Raw genomic sequence first — 22,508 nt, 5'->3', positions numbered from 1 at the left:
CTGGTGAATGAAAACCAATGGTGATGACTTACAGAATTGTTGTCTTGTTATTTTGCCTTTTTAGGCAATCGTGTTGGTTTTTCATTGACACAGATGAAAAGGATGATGAAATGACTTAAATCATTTAAGTAATAAAGCTGAGAAAGAAGGAAGAAAGGAGGGAAGGAAAGGAAGGAGAGAGAGAAGAAGGAAGAGAGGAAGGAAGGGAAGAAGGAGGAAAGGAAGCAAACAGGGAGGGAATGAGAGAGGTAGTCATGAAGGAAAAAGGAAGGAAGGAAGGAAGGAAGGAAGGAAGGAAGGAAGGAAGGAAGGAAGGAAGGAAGGGAGGGAGGGAGGGAGGGAGGGAGGGAGGGAATTGAGATCTGGAAATGTTATCTGTGACAAAACTCAAAGTAGTATTAATATTTTGACCCATGTCTTTCTCAATTACTAAATGAAACAAAATATGACTTTCACTCAGGTAATTTGCCGGTTAATTAGTTTTATAGAATATACATCATTAAAAAAGAAACTATCAAAGCATTGACTGGAATTACCTTAAGAGAGAAAAAAATTTCATTCATCTGATATTGAGGTTGTTGCCTCTAACTCACCAGAACCTGAAACATTTCCCCCACCCCCTAAAAAGCTATGGCCATTGTGAGGGGGAGTTTTTAGTGTATAATGCTTAGTAAACTACGCTCAAACATATTCTGAATTTACAGACATTTGTTCAAGTAACTGAGGATCTTGTTGCAATATGAAAAATGAAAGAACACAATCCAACGACATTGCCTTGTTGTGAAATGGATTTTGTGCATAACAGAACTTTTTAAATTCAGGCCAGGTGAAGGAACTGGGAAGGTCAGAAGAAGTATGCATTAGAGAGCTATACAATAGATCTTTATTCATTTTCCTGAATTAATTTGAGTCATTAAAACAGTTTCAACAAACAGTTGCTCAAAGGAAACCATTTATTCAAAAATATTACTAAGTACCTACTATTTGCCAAATAAATCTCCTTGCGAACAATATATACTACTCCATTAACAAATCCTTTTTTTGTAAAGCAAAAGTAACCCATTCAAATTATGGCAAATTACAAAGTGGGTAGGAGGGGTTCTAAATTAATGAAATTTTACTGTTTGTAGGATAAAGTTTCTAGGGTCTTCGTGGTGCTCAATACTGGTAAAAGCGGGTTCAGAAAATAGCACAGTAATTCTTTCCAGCATAGCATGACTCATAAGTTTACAGAGTCTAAAAAGTCAAGAATTTGAAGATAAAGATTTTTAAAATCACTACCCTGAAACCCCAAACTGCAATGCCACAATTCCCATTCCTCCTTAAAGTCACCTTTTATAATGATAATCTATAAAACCACAGATTTTCCCATTTAACTCTTACAGATGGAAAATAAAGCCCCAAACATCAAGTTGTTTGTTCAAGTTCATTAAGTTAGTGGTTATTACTGGATAAGGAGATGCCTGTTTTTTGGCTGCTGGTGCAGTGGTTTTCTTCTGGGTATGCTCTTTTAGCTTTTTGCATTTCTTACCTTCTCAGTGTTTAAAAAAAGAGCATTTAGCTAATGTTAAAATTCATACAACTGTCCAATTCAAGATTGGACATCTCTCTATCCATAATCTTTTTTCACAAAATTCTGCTCCACAATTTCTTTGTATATTCTTGTTGTTGAAATGCAACTCCATAGGGCTATCCATCCGTAGATTCCTCTGTTCCTTGACTAGCTGTAGTTTGGGCACCCATCTTTGCTATTTTTGTAATGGTAAGTTTGGTTAAGGAGAAAACTAACATTCATCAACCTTTTGCTATGTACCACATGTCAAATGTGTGGATTAACGTGCTCTAACTTAAATTAGGAATTATGATTCTCAAAACAACCCAGTGAGGTAGATTTTCTTGCTCCTTATACAGATGAGGAAATTAATCAAGGATAAATCACTCACCCAAATATATACAGATAGTACAGAGTAGAGACCTGCTACAAATCCAGAGCTGGCTGACTCTCACGTCCATTCTTTTTTTCCCTAGCATGCTACATCCCAATTGCTGTGCTTGGAACATTGGCACATTTTCCAAGTCAAATAGACACAGGGAAAGTGAAGCAGATAAATTACGCCTTACGTGTATATTGAGGCTTAGCTAGATTGGCAACTGGGCTCCTAATAAGGCCCAATCATTCCCACAATGTGGTCTCAATACACCAAATGTGCATATTGTACCCTTTAGGTATGTCAGAAGGAAAGTAGAGCAATTATAAACAGACTCACAATTATACGCTGTGAGTTTACTAATGAACACATGATAATTATGCAAAGAGACAACCTACTTTACCAGGGAGGAAAAATAGTGGTTTGTTCAGCATCGTTCTCTTAGCAAATATAACCCTGTGAGAACAAGAACGACGAGCAGACTTTGGATTTCATCAGCTAGATGCTGCCTACTCTGGTCCTATAGCCCTCAAGTCTCTAAGTCCATCTTAAGGTTTCTGGTTGTCACCAGAAGAAACACAGAGAACATTGTCACCACCAATGACCAAGCAGGTGCTCAAGAAGGACAGCAATTATAGTTGAATCTTCTTTTTTTTTTAACTTAGCCATTTCATGGACCACTGGAGCTGGAAGATATCTTAGAGATCATCTTTGTAAATCCTTCATTTTACAGGAAATGGAGACCGGGAGAAGAGGTATGACATGATCCCAGGGCACACAGGATGTGGTAAGTAACTAGAAGAGCCAGTTTCAGAAGAAACATCTCCTGACAGGACAGTCAGAACTCTCCACAGCAGCTCATATGCACAGTTTGGGTGGAGTTGGGTGAGTATATTCTTTGCTCTGCTTTTATAAGAGAGAAAGAAATAATCAGCAAAGAAGCTGACATTTTGGATTTCTTTTAAAAAACAGACATCCAGGACATAGGCTTGGATTCTTTCCAATCCAATCCTATTCCCTACACCTTCTACACTAACATCGTTGCTCAATCCCTACACCTTTCTGATCCAACCCCATTCCCTACACCTTCTACACTAACATTATTGCCCAGTGAAATGCATTTCCCCAGCCTCTCCCTACTAGAATGCCAGCTTTGTGCAAGCAACACACAAACACACAATGATTTTCTTGTCCTCCACTCTATGCCCAACATTAGATACAATGCCTGGAAAACTATAGGTGGTAAATATTTGCTGAATGATGGGTGGGGTTTTTTTTGTTGTTGAATATTGTCTTCCCCACAGACTGAAAACTCCACTAGGGAAAGCATCATAACTGATATGCATTCCCCAGTCCCCAGCACCGTATCTGGGGAAGACAATACAGATCTGTTGAGGGAATAAAAGATGATTCATTTTATATTTGGATATTGCACCTACTAGGAAATCAAGAAATATAAATTATTTCAAAGATTTTCAACATAAAAGGTTATGGCACCATATAACTAGAAATTCAGTTAACCACAGTTGGGTGTTTCCGATTCTCTACCTTTCTGAAATTAATGTGATGTCTTCTCTTACCACAAGGGGGCAATGTGAAATCCACAGTGGTGGCTGGGGCCCTCCTTACCCAATGGACTTGATTTTGTTTGTGGATTTATCCAGGATTTTCTGTACAACTCATGCTTGGGGCGGGGAGGGGGGTCATTTTTATGGTCAGGAGAGGTGATGTGAGAGAAAGAAACGGAGGAGGGAACTAAAATGTAAGCTTTTATCATGTACTAAGCTCTGACAATGTGATATGTTGGCAAATTCTATAGACTAGGATTCGGTAAACCTGGACTCTAGTCCTGGCCCCATCACCTAATGGCAGTGTCATCTTGAACAAGTTAACAGTTCTAGGTTTCCTTCCTTGTGGACCTCAAAGGATTTATGTGTGTATGTGTGTGTGAATTTCAGCTAAGAAAACGTGATCACATTTTTTAAAACTGCTTCTTTTATCTTTTAAACATTTTTGTATATTTAGGGGGTACAAGCACAAATTTCTTACATGCATATTGAAGTCTGGGTTTTTAGTACACCCATCACCTGAATAGTGAACATTGTATCCAATAGGTAATTTTTCAACCTTCATCTCCCTCTCATCCTCCCACCTTTTGGAGTCTTTAGTGTCTATTATTCCACCCTGTATGTCCATGTTTACCCATTGTTTAGCTCTCACTTATAAGTGAGAACATGTGGCATTTCATTTTCTGTTTCTGAATTATTTCACTTAGGGTAATGTCCTCCAGTTCTGTCCGTGTTGCTGCAAAAGACATGATTTTATCCTTTTTATGGCTGACTAGTATTCCATGGTATACCATATTTTCTTTATCCAATCCTCTTTTGATAAAAATTTAGATTGATTCTGTGTCTTTGCTATTGTGAATAGTGTGACAATAAACATATGAGTGCAGGTATATTTTTGAAATAATGACTTCTTTTCCTTTGTATATGCCTATGTGATGGTTAATACTGAGTGACAACTTGATTGAAGAATACGAAGTATTGATCCCCTGGGTGTGTCTGTGAGGGTGTTGGCAAAGGAGATTAACATTTGAATCAGTAGACTGGAGAAGGCAGACCTACCCTTAATCTGGTGGGCACAATTTAATCAGCTCTCAGCGAATATAAAGCAAGCAGAAAAAAAAAATGTAAAGGAGGAGACTGGCCTAGGCTCCCAGCCTACATCTTTCTCTCCTGCTGGATTCTTCCTGCTCTCAAACATCGAACTCCCAAGTTCTTCAGTTTTGAGACTCAGACTGGCTCTCCTTGTTCCTCAAGCTTGCAGACAGCCTATTATGGGACCTTGTGATGATATAAGTTAATACTTAATAAACTCCTATATATATATATATAATGATATATATCCTATTACTCCTATATATATAAAAAATAGGATACATATCCTATAAACGCCTGTATAGCTAAACTCCTATATATGTATATATGTATGTATGTGTGTACATACATATATATATATAATAGGATATATATACTATTAGATCTGTCCCTCTAGAGAACGCTGTGCCTAATACAGCCCCGTAGTGGGATTACTGGATGAAATGGTAGTTCTATTTTTAGTTCTTTGAGAAATCTCCATTCTGCTTCCACAAAGGTTGTACTAATTTACATTCTCGCCAGCAGTGTATAAGCATTCTTTTTTCTCCACATCTTTGCTAACATCTGTTGTTTTTATACTTTTTAATGATAGCTGTTCTGACTGGTGTAAAATGGTATCTCTTTGTGGTTTTAATTTACATGTCTATGATGATTAGTGATGTAGAGCATTTTTTCATGTTTGTTGGCTGCTTGTATGTCTTCTTTTGAAAAATATCTGCTCATATCCTTCACCCACCTTTTAATGAAATTATTTGGTTGTTGCTTGAGTTGAGTTCCTTATAGATTCTGAATATTAGCTATGTGCTGGATATAATGTTTGTAAATATTTTCTCCAATTGTATAAGTTGTTTATTCTGTTGACTGCTTCTTTTGCTGTGCAAAAGCTTTTTGGTTTAATTTAGTCCCATTTGTCTGTTTTTGTTTTACTTGTGTTTGCTTTTGAGGACTTTGTCATAAATTCTTTGCAAATGTCCAGAAGAGTTTTTCCTAGGTTTTCTTCTAGTATTTTTATAGTTTCAGGTCTATGTTTAGGTGTTCTATCTATCTTGTGTTAAATTTGTAAATGGTGAGAGGTATGGGTCTAGTTTCTTTCTTCTGCATGCTGCTGTCCAATTTTTCCAGCACCTTTTATTGAGTAGGGTGTCACTTCTCCAAAGAATATTTTTGTTGACTTTTTCAAAGACAACTTGGTTTTAGGTATGTGGCTTTGTTTCTGGGTTCTCTATTCTGTTCCATTGATCTATGTGTCTATTTGCAAAGCTTGGTAGTATAATTTAGTCAGTCAAATAATATGATACCTTTAGCTTTGTTCTTTTTGCTTAGGATTGCTTTGGCTATTAGGGCTCTTTTTTTTGTTCCATGTGAATTTTAAAATTGTTTTTTTCTAATTCTGTGAAAAATGACATTAGTAATTCGATAGGGATTGCATTGAATCAGTCATTGCTTTGGGAAGTACGGTCATTTTAATATTATTAATTCTTCCAATCCATGAGCATGGGATATTCTTCCATTTGTTTGTGGCATCTATGATTTCTTTTATCAGTGTTTTGTGGTTCTCCTTAGAGAGATCTTTCACCTCCTTGATTAAATATATTCCTAAGTATTTTTTTGTAGCTATTGTAAATGGGATTACCTTCATGATTTGGTCCTCAACTACATCAATATTGGTGTATAGAAACACTACTGATTTCTGTAAATTAATTTTGTATCCTGAAAGTTTACTGAATTCACCTACTAAATTTAAGAGTTTTTGGTGAAGTCTTTAGGGTATTCTAGAAATAATATATCATCGGTAAACAGGGATAATTTGGCTTCCTCTTTTCTAATTTGCATGCCTTTTTTTTTTTTTATCTTGCCTGATTGCTCTGTCAAGGACTTCCAGTACTATGTTAAATAACAGAGGTGAAAATTGGCATCCTTTTCTTGTCCCAGTTCTTGGAATTCTTTCAACTTTTCCCCATTATGTATGATGCTTGCTGTTGGTTTTTATGACTTTTATTATGTCAAAGTAAGTTCCTTCTATGCCTAGTTTATTGAGAATATTTATTAAGATGGGATGATGAATTTTGTTGAATGTTTTTTCTACATCTATCAAAATGATCGTTTTTTTCCCTTAATATTGTTTATGTGATATATCATGTTTATTGCTTTGCATATGTTGAACCATCCTTGCAGGCATGGTATAAATCCCACCTGACCATGGTGTGTTATCTTTTCGATGTGCTCTTGGATTCAGTTATTTTGTTAAGGATTTTTACATCTATGTTCATCAGAGATATTGGTCTGTAGTTTTCTGTTTTTGTGATGTCCTAGTCTGGTTTGGTATCAGGTGATACTGGCCTTGCAGAATGAGTTAGGGAGAATTCCCTCCTCTTTGATTTCTAAAATAGTTTCAGGAGGATTGGTATTAGCTCTCTGCATGTTTGGTAGAATTCAGCTGTGAATCCTTCTGGTCCTGAGCTTTTATTTTTTGTTAGGAAATTTTTTATTACTGACTCAGTCTTGCTATTCGTTATTAATCTGTTCAGGTTTTCTATTTCTTCCTGATTTAATCTTGGTAGGTTGCATGTTTCCAGGAATTTATCTATTTCCTCTAAGTTTACCAGCGTAGTGTTCATAATAGTCTGTGATAATCTGTTGTATTTCTGTGGTATCTGTTATAACGTCTTCTTTTTCATTTTTGATTGTGTTTATTTGGATTTTCTCTATTCTTGATTAGTCTAGCTAGCAGTTTATCAGTTTTATCTTTTCTTTTTTTTTTTTTTTTTTTTTTTGAGACGGAGTCTCGCTGTCTCCCAGGCTGGAGTGCAGTGGCCTGATCTCGGCTCACTGCAAGCTCCGCCTCCCGGGTTCACGCCATTCTCCCGCCTCAGCCTCCCAAGTAGCTGAGACTACAGGCGCCCGCCACCACGCCCGGCTAGTTTTTTGTATTTTTAGTAGAGACGGGGTTTCACCATGTTAGCCAGGATAGTCTCGATCTCCTGACCTCGTGATCCACCCGCCTCGGCCTCCCAAAGTGCTGGGATTACAGGCTTGAGCCACCGCACCCGGCCAGTTTTATCTTTTCAAAGAAACAATTTTTTGTTTCATTGGTCCTTTGTATTTTTTTGTTTCTATTTTGATTAGTTCTGCTTTGGTCTTTGTTATTTCTTTTCTTTTATTAACTTTGGGTTTGATTTGTTCTTTTTCTAGTGTCTTGAAGTGCAGTGCTAGATTGTTAATTTGTGACCTTTCTACTTTTTTATGTAGGCATTTAATGCTATCAAGTTCCCTCTTAGCACTGTTTTTGCTGTATCCCACAGGTTTTGGTATGTTTTGTTTTCATTTTCATTCATTTCAAAACAATTTTCTAATTTCCATCTTAATTTCTTCATTGACCCAGTGATTGTTCAAGAGCACGCTGTTTAGTTTACATGTATTTGCATAGTTTCCAAAGTTCTTCTTGGTATTGATTTCTAGTTTTATTTCACTGTGGCCTGAGAAGATACTTGATATGGCTTCAGTTTTTAAAAAATTCATTAAGACTTGTTTTGTGGCCTAATATCTGATCTATCTTGCAAAATGTTCCATATGCTGATGAAAAGAATGTACATTCTGTAGTTGTTGGGTAGAATGTTCTGTAAATGTCTGTTAAGTTTGGTATAAGGTCCAGTTTATGTTCAATGTTTGTTTGCTAATTTTCTGACATGATGATCTGTCTAGTGTGTATTTTCTAACATGATGATCTGTCTAGTGTGTGAGTGGGGTGTTCAGTTCCCCCAGTATTATTGTATTGCCCTATCTTTCTTTAGTTTTGCTTATATTTGTTTTGTGAATTTGGGTGCTCTGATGTTGGGTTCATATATATTCAAAATTGTTACAATGTTTTGTTGAATTTTCATTATATAATTACCTTGTCTTTTTTTTTTTTTTTTTTTTTTTTTTTTTTTTTTGCTATTTTTGATTTAAAGTCTGTTTTATCTGAGATAAGTATGGTTACTTTTGCTCAACTTTGGTTTCCATTTGCATGTGTCTTTTTATGTTCCATTATTCTCAGTCTATATGTGTCTTTGTGGGTAAGGTGAGTTTCTTATAGTCAGCATTTAGTTGGGTTATATTTTTTTATCCATTCTTCCAACATGTATTTAAAAGTGGACATTTAATCCATTTACATTTGTAGAAGGCAAATATGGGCCCCCAAAATCACTAAGCTAAAGAGAAAAGTCAAGCCGGGAACTGCTTAGGGCAAACCTGCCTCCCCATTCTATTCAAAGTCACCCCTCTGCTCACTGAGATAAATGGATACCTGATTGCCTCCTTTGGAGAGGCTAATCAGAAGCTCAAAAGAATGCAACCATTTGCCTCTTATCTACCTATGACCTGGAAGACCCCTCCCTGCTTTGGCTTGTCCTGCCTTTCCAGAACAAACCAATGTTCACCTTACATATGTTGATTGATGTCTCATGTCTCCCTAAAATATATACAACAAAATTGTGCTCTGACTGCCTTGGGCACATGTCGTCGGGACCTTCAGAGACTGTGTCATGGGTGCATATCTTCAACCTTGGCAAAATAAACTTTCTAAATTAACTGGGACCTGTCTCAGATTTTCGGGAGTCACACATTCAAGGTTAATATTGATATGTGAGGCTTTGTTCCTGTCATATTGCTGATTGTTTTCAAGTTGTTTTATAAATTATTTGTTTCCCTCTTTTTCTGCTTTTTTTTTTTTTTGTCTTTGTGGTTTGATGAAATTCTGTTATGCCATTTTATTTTTTTCTCTTTTTCCTTGTGTGATTATTTTATATGAACTGTGAGTTTTATATTTCAATGTGTTGTTGTGATGGTGAATAACGACCTTTTGTTTCCATGTTTAAGACCCCTTTGAGCATTTCCAGTAGGTCCACTCTAGTGGTGATAATTTTTCTAAGTGTTTGCTTATCTGGAAAGAGCTTTATCTCTCTTTCACTTATGAAGCCTATTCCGGCAGGATACAAAATTCTTGGCTGACAGTTTTTTGTTTTTTTTCTTTTCTTTTCAGCACTTTGAAAATGCCATCTCATTCTCTTCTGGCTTTTAAGGTTTCTGCCAAAAAGTCTGCTATTAGTCTGATGGGGTTTCCTTTATACATGAGTAGATGCTTTACTCTTGCTAATTTAAAAATTCTTTCTTTTACTTTGACTTTAGACATTCTGAACATAATATATAATGGTGAATTCCTTTTTATAATGTGTTTGCCTGGGGAATCAATGGACTTCCTGAACTGGGTGTCTAACAGTCTTGACAGACGTGGGAGGTTGTTACTGATAATTTCTTTAAATATGTTTTCTAAACTTTTTGATCTCTCTTCTCTTTCAGAAATACTGATAATTCATAAGTTCAGTTGCTTTATTTAGTCCAAGTTCAGTCACTTTACTTAGTCCAAGACATCTCAAAGGCTTTGTTCGATCTTTTTATTCTTTTTTCCTTATTTTTGTCTGACTGGATTATTTCAAAAGACATGTGTTCAAGTTCTGAAATTCTTATCTCTGCTTGGTATAGTATATGATTTAAGCTTTAAAGTGTATTTTGTATTTCCTTCAATGAAATTTTTAGTTCCAGAATTTCTGCTTATTTTTTAAAAATGATATTTATCTCCCTGGTAAATTTTTCATTCATATCCTGAATTGATTTTCTGATTTCTTTGTATTGGTTTTCAGATTTTCTTGCATTTTATTATCTTTAAAAATCAAGATTTTAAATTATTTACCAGGCATTTCAAGAAATTTTTTTGATTGGTTCTATATTAAACTGTTCTCACACTGTTATTCTTGAGACTGGGTAATTTATGAAGAAAAGAGGTTTAATTGACTCACAGTTCCACATGCCTGGGGAGATCTTGAAAAACTTACAATCACGGTGGAAAGAAAAGAGGAAGCAAGCACATCCTCATATGGCCAAAGCAGGAGGAAGAAAGCGTGAAGGGTAAGTGCTACACACTTTTATCAAAATTTGTGAGAACTTACTCACTATGATGAGAACAGCAAGGGGGAAGTCTCCTCCATGATCTAGTCACCTTCCACCGGTTCCCTTCTTCAACATGTGGGGATTACAATTTGACATGAGATTTGGGTGGGGACACAGAGCCAAACTATATCATTCTGCCCCTACCTCTCCAATAGCTCATGTCCTTCTTACATTTCAAAACACAATCATGCCTTCTCAATAGTCCCCCAAGTTTTAACTCATTTAAGCATTAACTCAAAAGTCTAAGTCAAAGTCTCATATGAGACAAGGCAAGTCCCTTACACCTATGAGCCTGTAAAATCAAAAATAAGTTTGTTACTTCCAAGATACTATGGGAGTACAAGCATTGGGTAAATGTTTCTGTTCCGAAAGGGAGAAATTGGCCAAAACAAAGGTATTCCAGGCCTCACCAGGTCCAAAACCCAGCATGGCAGTCATCAAATCTTAAAGCTCCAAAATAATATTTTTTGACTCCATATCTCACATCCAGGCATGCTGATGCTGAGAGTGAGTAATTTATGAAGAAAAGAGGTTTAATGGGTTCACAGTTCCACATGGCTGAGGAGGTCTCAGGAAACTTACAATCAGGGCAGAAGGTGAAGGGGAAGCAAGGCATGTTTTCATATGGCCAAATCAGGAGGAAGAGAGAGCAAACGGGGAAGACTACAAAGTTTTAAACACCAGATCTCATGAGAACTCACTCACTATCACGAGAACAGCAAGGGGGAAATCCACCCACCCATGATCCAATTACCTCCCACCAGGTTCCTCCTTCAACATGTGGGGATTACAATTTGGCATGAGATTTGGGTGGGGACATAAAGCCAAACCATTATCGGTTGCTGGACACTTGTTGTGGTCCTTTGGTGGTGTCATATTTCCAGGCTTTTTCATGTTTCCTATGTCCTTCCATTGATATCTGTGTATCTGATGTATCAGTTGCTTGTTCCAATTTTTGAATTTGCTTTTGTAGGGGAGATTTTTAAAAAATACTTTGGCTTTGATTTTGGGTTAATGCCATAGTGTGATCTTTGTATGATACTACTCTGAGTCTGTTTATGACTCAGTCTCAACAGTAGACCACAGCAGGCTGGCAGGCATCCTCCCAGAGGTGATGGGAGTATCTAGTCTCCTCTCTCTCTCCTTGGAGCAGTGCAGAGGCAGTGCGTGTTTGTATATTCCTGGTATCTAGGCCCTCAGAATGATGCCTGACTGAGGCTGCTCCAGGATTGGATGCCTGTGTGATTCCGTGTGGGTTTCCCTTTTGGAGCAACATCTCTGTGGAATCTTTAGGCAGTTCTTCATGTCAGGGAAAAGGCCCTAGTGAGTCAAGAATTTATCCCATAGCCAAGATTGTAAAAGCCCATTTTGGAACCCAGGGGGGTTTGTCTCTTACTGTTTGCCCATATCCAAAAGCCTCTTGTGGCTCTCAGGCAGTCCCTAACTGGGTAAGCTGCCTCAGATCCTCTCCTTTCTTATTCCTGGTGCTTCCCCATCCCTTGTTTGGTGAATCCTAATGTTCTAGCCCAGGTAATCTGTTCTAAATGTAAGTATCTACTTATTATTCTGATTCCTCTTCATGGTGAAGGCACATACTACCTGCATCTAGTCAGCCATCTTTCAGTACTGTTTCCATGATCAAATTTTGATAACTAATCTTGCAATGACAAGATTTTACTAGAACCTGGCTCTACAGTTACACTGGCTGGATTTGAATGCCCACTCCACCACTTGCTAGCCTAAGCTCTCTGTGCCTTGGTTTGCTCCTTTGTAAAACAGAAATAATAAGAATACCTACCTTAGATGGTTGTTATTTATTTATTTATTTATTTATTTATTTATTTATTTATTTTTTGGAGACGGAGTCTTGCTCTGTCGCCCAGGCTGGAGTGCAGTGGCCCAATCTCAGTTCACTGCAAGCTCCGCCTCCCGGGTTTACGCCATTCTCCTGCCTCAGCCGCCCGAGTAGCTGGGACTACAGGCGCCCGCCACCTCGCCTGGCTGGTTTTTTTTTTTTTTTTTTTTTTTTGTATTTTTTAGTAGAGACAGGGTTTCACCGTGTTAGCCAGGATGGTCTCGATCTCCTGACTTCGTGATCCACCCGTCTCGGCCTCCCAAAGTGCTGGGATTACAGGCTTGAGCCACCGCGCCCAGCCAGATGGTTGTTAGTAAACTTAAATGAATTATTGTACATAAAGTGCTTATATATTGCCTAATACATGTTCATAGTTATTATTATAATGATTACAGCAATAAAGTCAGATAGAGAATAAAAGAAATTCTAGGAAGTAAAAAATTGGAATAAACTTAGTTCTCAACCATGCCTTATTTTACTTCTTTCTTTTTCTGCTTCCTATCCACATTCCTATTTCAATAGTGCAATCAATGGAAAATTATACATCAAACACTAACACCTGCTATATAAGTCAAACTTTGTACCTCTTCTGTTCAGCAAGATCAAAATTTCCCTAAAATCCTTTTGTATTATTCAGTGAATCCACTTTGCATTTTGATTAGGCTTGATATATATTACTAGAAAAATTGCCCTCTTCTAACACAAAATTTTCAGTGGCAGTACCATATATATATATATATAGGCACAATGACTCTGTGAGTGTCCTGCCAGCCCAAATGAGAGTTCTCAGCTTTGCCTTCTTAGCTTCTGTGTGATGGAGGCTCAGGAAATTTTTCATTCTTTAGACATGAGAAAAATGAACTAACAGAAAAGAGCTAAATACATGAAAACAAAGAGCGGACTTATCAAAATAATAAAATAAAAGGTATGAGAAGAAAGCTAGTCCAGCTGTATACTTACCCCAAGAATCTGGCTGAATAAAAAGGCATACAAGGGTGTGACTGTCCCATTCACAGCTGCACCCACAGACCCTGCCAGCATGTAGGGCCATTCTGGAGCATTGAATTTCAGAATCCTCCTAACTGGGGCAGGTTCAACTTCTTCCCGCACAGGAATGTCCTTGTCCTTGAGCAGAGAGAGGGTTATATTAATCATCTAAATGTACTCACGACATTTTGCATGTGCTCAAGACATTTTGCAGCAGATCCTTTGGCATTCACAGATTTAAGGGTCATAGTTCGATTAGTTATGAGTGACCTCAAATGTCTATGAGATGTGGCGGTTTGTTATTTTTTGAGGAATAGTTTTGAACAAAACTATTGCTGTGGCTGAATAAAAACTGAATTGAGCGAATACTCATTTGAAGGTGAGTTTATAGTTCTCATTTCATTATTACATGTGTATTAACTCTCAGAGAGTAATAAATATGTTGGATCTTGGAGAAAAATAACTCCCATTAAAAAAAGAAAACCTTTGCTATAGTTATATTTATACCTGTGAGGACTTGTGAAATTTTCAATTTTTTAAAATAAATGTCAAGGTTCTATAATGTAGTAACTGGTTAAAGCTCTAAGGCAGGTCAGTATATCTGAAGTAAGAAAGACAAAATAATTTTAAAAATATATTAAGTGGTGTCAACAGTTATCATTGAGATGTTTTCAGTAAGGTTTTCCTTAATTAGTACCCAGAGGTAAGTAGTACTCCATTTGGATTTCTAAATTGCACATTTCTTCACACAGAGTGAACATTAATCAGCATTTCTCTTTAGTTACCACTGAAGTCAGAGCTAGCAAATTTTTATCTTCTCGAAGGCAAATATTATACATGGACCTCCATTGTCTTTTTTGGCCATAATTTTTCCTTACTATGGATACTACTCATGTTTTGTCTTAAGGGTAATTAATTCATTAATTTGATAAATTTATTACCCACTTTGAAAAAGGATTTTAGGTAGCTTATATAGATTTGCATTGATTTTTAAAGGCTTTTCTATTAACATTTACTAAAAATATCTATAGCAAATTGACTATAAAGCTTAATTAGTGCTCTCTTTCATTAACACAGTAATTTATCTTTTAGGGAGCTGAATGGCAGGGATAGACAACAGCAAGGATCCTCAAAAATTTTCCCTTTGCTTACAAAGTCAAAGACCACATTCAATTTAAATGAAAGTCTGGTGTCATGTCCATTTCATTACAGTTGCAAGTCAAATGAAATGAGGGGAGGCAACTTGGGCTGTTGATGAATTTGGTACTGCCTCCACTTCAAGTTCTCTCTTGGCCTGCTCTCACCATTTGTACTTTGTCATTACTGCTCACTCATGCAACAGGTCCTTCTGTTCAATTATTTCACCTGTGACAGCTTACTAGCTCTAGGCAACCTATGCCAGAAAGGAAGAAGGGTACCTGGGAAAGTGTGAATGTAATAGGCATAGAAAAAATGGAGCTCTTGGACAAGCCCCATGTGGCCACCAGTAAAGTATATCACCAAGTGCTCTAGCTCTCTGGACCTCAGTTATTTCATCCTTAAAACGAGAGACCTGGACTAAGTTATTCTGGGGAAACAATCTCTCTGAGTCTCCCATGTTTTTGCACATCTTGTGAACAGAGCCATTGATTGCCTTCATTCACATTATTTTTTCAAGGGTATTTGTATAGCAAACAGTTTTGGAGGACAAAGAAGGTGTCTTCATCCTAAGTGCAGTGCAAACCTTACTGTCCCCATCTGCCCATTATGAAAGATGCAAGCTCCTCAAGCCCGGGATTCCTCTCGTTTAAAACACTCACTTCATTTGTTGGTATCATCTGGCCCTCTTTGCATTGCCTTGTGGGAACTAGGGGTTGGGTTGGGGAGCCAGTGCAAATGCTGAACACTGGCTACTACTATTGCTATGAGTAATAAAGTCCTTTGTCTCTGGTTCAGGCTGCTTGTGTGACAGAGCAAGACTGCATCTCCAAAAAAAAGAATATGAACACTGTGATTCAGGATGCTCGTGTATACTGCCAGCATCATGAAACTGTGAGACTAACTGAATAGCTTGCAATTGAGCAAAATATTTCAACCCTTCACTGTTTTAGACAGTGGTTGGTATCCAGATCTGGATGCTCTCAGATTCATGTGGTTTGGTGATTAAAAAACCAGATTCCTGTATCCTGTCACCAGAATTCCAATTTAGTAGGCCTAACTGTGAATCTCTGTCTTAAAAAATACTCATCGGGTAATTCTGGTAACCAAAGTTCAGTTTGTGAGAACTCCAAGCCTCCTCTTACCACTAAATGGCAAGGATTCAATAATGTATGTTTGAGATGTGTCAGCTGTGCTGTATGTACCATCAAAGGGTACGCTTTGGAACTGGTGAAGACTGCTAGCACTCACTAAATTCTGCCAGCTTCCTTGTGACATTAAATACCAGCATTTCCTGGAACCACTGCCTCACAGGATGGTCCACCCACAGTTGGACATGATAGAAATTTTCCCAACTTTCTGATACCTGAAGGTATCCTTATCCCTAAACAACAACACTCAGGACATGTCAAAGCAATATAAAGTAATTCCTGTCTAGTGGTTTTCATTCCAAGAGACACTAACAAGAAACACAAATTAATTAATTTGAATACTTTTCTTTGGTTCCTCGATACTAAAAGTTTGACTTTAAAGTTTGACCCCCCACCCCGCTGAAAAAATGCAGCTGTCCAGCTTGAATGCTGCAAAAACTAGAAAATCTGTCCCTAAATATTGGATTTTTGATTGCATTTTATTTGCTATCTCTACTAAAAGAACAGGAGAGGAACAAAAGAAAACAATACAAAATATAATTAAAGTCGTTCTGTAAAGAAATATTTTTCTCTCTGATTTTGCAAAATTAAACATACAGAGGAGATTAATACATTAACAACAAATTGTAACTCACAGGCAAAATTATAAAATTTATATGTGTTTCCTTGTACCTCAATTGTAGCAGTGGCAGGATGCATAGCACTTTTTAAAAATTACATACAGCCGGGTGCAGTGGCTCACGCCTGTAATCCCAGCACTTTGGGAGGCAGAGGTGGGCGGATCACAAGGTCAGGAGATTGAGACCACCGTGAAACCCCGTCTCTACTAAAAATACAAAAAATTAGCCGGGCGCGGTGGCGGGCGCCTGTAGTCCCATCTAGTCGGGAGGCTGAGGCAGGAGAGTGGCGTGAACCCGGTAGGCGGAGCTTGCAGTGAGTGGAGATCGCGCCACTGCACTCCAGCCTGGGGGACAGAGCGAGACTCCGTCTCAAAAAAAAAAAAAAAAATTATATATAAAGAAGTGCCTGTCAGCAGCTGCATAGCAGGGAGAGAAACAAAGCTCTTATTCATCTTTGCATCCCCAGTGGGATACCTGGCACTTCATAGTGTACAATCAATGTTTATGGGATAAAAGAATGAATGAAATTTTTATGTCCATGCTGCATACATGCAACAAGAGATTTATTTTAAATTGCTCATCTACTATGATGGATTCATAGTTCAATGCTAGACACTGGGCTTTTCTCAGTTTCCTTTCTTACATCTTCTGTGTAGGTCAGAGGAAAAAATAACCTCTGACTTAAATCTTAGGTCCTGCTTTCTATACTTTGTTACACTAATTTCTGCAATCCATTCAATAGAGGTCTCCTGCCCTAATAATAACTTTAAGATTTGATGATAAAAAGTGGTAACTATGACAAAGGAGCAGAGATTTTTCAAATGAACTAATACTGATAGCCATTTTTATGGGTCCCATCTCTGTCTTATCTTAACCAATGCTCAAATCCTATCTTATAAGTTATCTGTGATGCAGTTATGGGTGTCTAATATTTGATCCTGACTTGATCTCATACATAATCTGCCTTGTTAGTTTCACTGAAAGAGATGCCTAAATATTAGAGACTAAAACCTTTAGCCTGTGGCTTTCCCTAATCCTAAACTTAATGTTGTCAACATCGTAACTAACATCTGACCTCATTTACAGCTAAGAGTACTGCTTGGAGAGCAAGGATAAATGGGTATAGTCTCATCTCTGTCACCAACTAACCATGAGACCTTGGGTGAAAGCACAGACTTCTCAGGAAACGATTCTAAGTTTTAGAGTCAATACTCCACAAGACCACAAGGTGGAGATAACTCCTTTGTGTAAATTGACCTTTAACACCATAAGAGAGTATTTTCCAATCTATAGAAGGTAAGGTTAGGTCTTTTCCATCAACATGAGAAACAGAAAGGATTTCACCAATGCTTGGGCTTGTGGAATTTAGTTAAGTATTAAAATACTTTAAAATACCAAAACAGAGCAACATTTTACCCTATAATGTTACTTGAGATTAGAAATTTCATGTCACATTTTATTAACCCCTTTCCATTATATTCTTTTCAAAAATCATTAATTTTTTAAACCTGAAGTACTAATAAAATTATTGTACAAACCAGTGGTATTAATATGAGACCTTTTCCCATTGGAGCTTTAGTATAATCACACTGGCTCCCCTATCATTTTTCTCTCTCTTCTTCCTTTCTATCTCCCTTAACTAGAGAGAAAATAAAGTCACATCTTTTAAAACGTATGCTGGTCTACATATAATTGAGTTTAATTGTTCTATTCTAAATATATAATGCTGACTAGTAGAACATAATATGAAACATTTTAATCACTGTAAAACTAGCCCATATATTTGATTTAGATTTCCTTTTAGTTAAATAATTCCCTCCTGAATTGTTCCTGCATCAAGAGAACTCTATGGGAATCTGATCTCCAGATGTCCAGGGAATCTGATGATCCCCTACACCTATGCTAGGTCCTCTACCAGCTTGAAAAACAACAATGAAAAAGTCAGATTTTCCTTCCCTCCCTCCCTTCTTTCCATCCTTTTACTTTTACTTTTATTGTCAAGTATTTACCCAGAAACTAGAAAAAATTAAAAGGCAAAAATTAAATATGATTGGTATTGCTGTGGTTCAATAGAAATGTCAATGTAGTGTTTGGTTCTTTCTCCCCTGAAGCTCTATTAAACTCCTGTTCTTATATAATACATCTTATAGTTATTTGGGGCAGCACCATGGACTCAATGAAGTAGCTATTTCTAGAACTAGAAGAGCAGTTGAGTCTTTAGTGGCAGGATGCAGTAAGAAACTATGCTTGCTAAATGTGTGTTCTCTCACTGTGATTCATCCTGCTGCTCCTGAAAAAACGTGTTCTATGGAATTTATTTAAAGCGTCTGTTAGAAATTGAGACCCCTGTTCATTCAATATTAATACATTGAAAACAAAAGAGAACCTCATCACTCCCTTGTCATTTTCATAAGGTCATAAAGAGTATGCTACTTTATTCCAAATTTGTCCATTGTGAAACAATGTTTGTAATTACTGCCTAGTGGATTCATGTGTTGGAATTTTATTTAAGACAATTTGAAATTACATCATGCATAATGGATGTGCTTGTAATTTAAAAATTCTCTGACTTATTTGCTTTGATAAGTCTTGCAGTTGGGGTTTTATTTTACTGTGAACAATTTTTCATTCTAGTTTTTAAAATCTCCTGATGCCTTACTAAGTGCAAGGCACTGGGTTAGGTGACCAAGTTGATTCAGACACAAATAAGATGTATCACTAACTTTAAGAGGCTTATAATTTAGAAAGGGGATAAGTCAACATGACTTTGATTAAGGCTCAATAAGAAAATTGCCATGAAAATTTTCTAATGAAGGGTGGTAGGGGAATGAATGTGAGAGTATCAGGGCTGAAACATAATGTGCAGTAATGAAGAAAGGCTTGGAGGAGAATAGGTGGGCTCTTTATGTGAAAATTAGACAATGTCTACAAGAGCAGAACACTTGTATCCTTAGGAAGAAATTGTATATTGCTATACATGTTGTTTCCCCTCCTAGATCTTTAATTTTATGGTACTTTGAATTATGTTAAAATTGATAGCATTAATTTAAATGTATCTTAAAACCATTATAAAATTGTATGAAATCAACAAATGTCTGTGAAACCTAATTGGCCTCCATTAATTCAAATATTTTGATAACTTGTAATAAGGGCTAGCCTATTCAAATACCTTTGTTGATCAAGATAGTTTTGCCAAAATTATTGTAATTTAAGAAAGAAATTTTAAAATTTGAGAAGAAAAAAGTTTTCAGGTATTCTTAACTTTTATAAAAGAATTTCTACATATGAGCAAATAATTTGCTAAGTACCTATAATTCACACATTCTGTGTTTGTTAGAATAGTTTGTCTAAGACTCTTAATTAACCCTTAGAAGTCCGTTTTCATTACCTTGTATTCTTAAAAGTAATCAATTAACTAATCTCCACTAAAAATATTGTCTAAAATTTAGAGTTTTCATTAGGTCTTAATGTTCCGTCTTTTAGTCTGACTTGAAACACTGCTAGGTATATACCTAGAAAATTCATATTCTCAGGCTTAAAGGGCATCCAACAGTCCCCAGGAGAGACTTTTTCCATTTCCCCCCAGGAGCAGTTGGTGCCTGACCTTTCTGTCTTCTTCATAAGTAGACTTATGATCTACAACAGCTAATGGAGGTTCGTGCACCAGGTAAGAAAGCTGAGACTTGGAGCGTTGCCGGATGGAAGCTCTGTAAACAAACAGAAAGATGAAACAGTGTAGACTGTGGCCAGATTGGAGCAGGATCAACTGGTGTCCAAGTTTACATCTCATATGTCAAATAAATAGAAATGTTTGGTAGGTCACATGGTAACCAGGAAAGGGAGCCTGCAGGTTAGGTTTGACAGAGCTGTTCTTATGGTAGAGCTAATCAGGTTGATTGCTCTGGGCCCTAATATCTTGCAAGCATTGGACCCAGATTCAGAGTGCAGGCAGGGAGGGAGAAAGAGAAACGGAGCAAAGTTGTCTTACCAGTTCATCAAAAAACCACCTAAGGCTCAAATACTTTCTAAACCCTGGTTCTGCTAATTGCTGCCTTTGCAACAGTCCATTTCCTTTACCTTCCTTCTGGCTTAGATTGTGGTCTTGATCTCTCTCTCTCATACCTGATGTGTTCACTTTAGCATGGTTACAAATGATATGAGGAAATAGGGCCTCTGAAGAGATTTTCTCCAGGCTATATACTACCCCTAGAGATGCATGAATGAGTATCTTGTTGAAATATAATTTAGCTCAATGTGTTCATTCATATATTCATTAATTCAACAGAAGCTTATTGGGCATCTACAACACACAAACCAAGGCCAGGTGATGTTGGAGACACAAAGACTAGCCAATAACAGATTTCTCCTTCAAAAAGTTTAAATCTTATAGAAGAGGGCTGTACCACACCCTGATGTAAAGAAGAATGTAGTAAGTGCTATTAGGCAGGTTTGAATAAAGAGTATGGAAAGTCAAATGAAAAAGAAATGTATGGCAGGTGTTACCAAGGCAAGATTCATGGATGAGATGGCTCAGGTAGGATTTGGTGATTTGTAGACTATAGAAAAGAGCATTTCTGATTGAGAGAACAGTACAAACAGAATCATGGAGACAGGGGAGGACAGGCTTGCTTGCTGAATATACTGAGTACATGATAAGCATGGGAAGTGATTGGTTCAGGCTCCACCCTTCTCTTCCCTCCCCCAGACTCCTGGGAAGGAGGCCCCCCTTCTCCTCTAGGTTAACCTTAAAGTATTCAATGCTGGGAGTTGTTGACAATTATGTTGAGACCTTCAAAAAAAGAAGTTTCCTGAAAAATGAAGCCAGTGGTGAAATAGTAGAGCTGAGAAGGAAAGAGAGAGAAACTGCTATCTATCTTGGACATATCACTGAAGCTCTAGCCTTGCCTGAAGCCAAAGCATCTTTGGAATATTTAGTTATGTGAGCTGATTCTTTCTCTCTAAAGGTAAAGCCAGGTTGGGTTAGGTTTTCAGTCATTTGTAAACAGTCTTAATGGCTAAGAGGCAATGCTGAAGACTGTGTTTTAGAAAGAATCACCTGAAGTAAATGGTGTAAAGAGAGAGATGTGAGTGATAAGGAGACCTGCATCAACTGTTTTAGTGCCATGTAGATGAATCCATTCACATATCTTCCTCTAGCATTTTGTATCCAAGTGATATTAGACCAAAACAAATACCAAGGTGGTGCCTGCCTACTATATGCTCACCCAGCCTTCTAGAGAAGGCAGTAATACATCAACTGAGTTACTCCAATTTGTTCCCATTTTATGTTAACAGCACTGCCATCCTCTTAGTCACCCAGGTTCAACACCATGCAATTACCTCAAGCCCTCCCTCTTCCTTGCTCTTGCACATTCAGACTCTTGCCAAGTCTCATTATGACCAGGCATTAAACACTCCTCAACGCTACTTCCTGCCACCAAACTGGCTTCTGGGACACCTCCAGAGACTCCCTCCCACCTAGCCTGAAACTCCACAGCAATGAAGTTATTTGTCCCAGTTAGGTAGCAGAGGTCAGGATGTCTTCCTCAGAAGGTATGCAGAATAGGCTTACGTCAGCAGGTGAGAACAAGGTGCATGATAGGAGGAGACTTAAGGTCAAGGTCCTAAAAAGCAAACGCACAGCAATGGACTCCAAGGTAGGAGTTTGTGGAGGAGGAGAGGCCATCAACATATGACTGACTACCTTCCAGTTCTGAGTATGGGAAGACCTATATCCTTTACCCCTTGGATATCTACTTTATATTTCTTAAGTCTCTCTCTTTCACCATTCTCCAGATCATTCGTGCTGTCTAGCCTAGGCTGTCATGAGGCCATGGGCAGTGCATGTGCTAGGCAGGTTTACCTCTCTCATCTACCAGAAACACCATCCCTTTTGAGAAACTGACAACATCTGTCCCTCCCCTTCTCTGAAGCTGTGTACCACTTCTCACTGCAAATAAAAACAACTAACTTGGGGGAATACTCTTTCTCACCATTATTATTTAGGAAATTTGTGGCTGTTTTCTATTAAATTGTTCTTGAATCTAAAATATATTGCTGAAAAGGAACTTAGCCATCAGATAAAACTGGAACCAAAGAAACAAGATATATATTAGCACTTCATTTAGTCATCTTTTAACGACGACAAAAGAAATCTGTCAGCATATACAAGGAGATATTTTAAC

General features: G+C 37.4%; 1 protein-coding gene across 2 annotated transcripts in view; it reads right to left on the bottom strand.

Moving 5' to 3' along the window:
* ABCB11 (ATP binding cassette subfamily B member 11) overlaps positions 1 to 22,508 on the bottom strand; it is a 113,048-nt gene that overhangs the window by 24,344 nt on the left and 66,196 nt on the right. For both annotated transcript variants that reach the window (XM_050750444.1, XM_050750445.1), the window contains 2 exons: positions 19,928 to 20,030; positions 13,389 to 13,553 (listed from right to left, as the gene is read on the bottom strand). In XM_050750444.1, the coding sequence (XP_050606401.1) occupies positions 13,389 to 13,553; positions 19,928 to 20,030 (268 nt within the window). The remainder of the gene's footprint in view (positions 1 to 13,388; positions 13,554 to 19,927; positions 20,031 to 22,508) is intronic.

Source organism: Macaca thibetana, chromosome 12 (assembly GCF_024542745.1).
Source record: "Macaca thibetana thibetana isolate TM-01 chromosome 12, ASM2454274v1, whole genome shotgun sequence".
NCBI lineage: Eukaryota > Metazoa > Chordata > Mammalia > Primates > Cercopithecidae > Macaca > Macaca thibetana.
The sequence above is the reverse complement of the archived record's forward strand: the minus strand, read 5'-3'. Positions and strand labels throughout refer to the sequence as shown.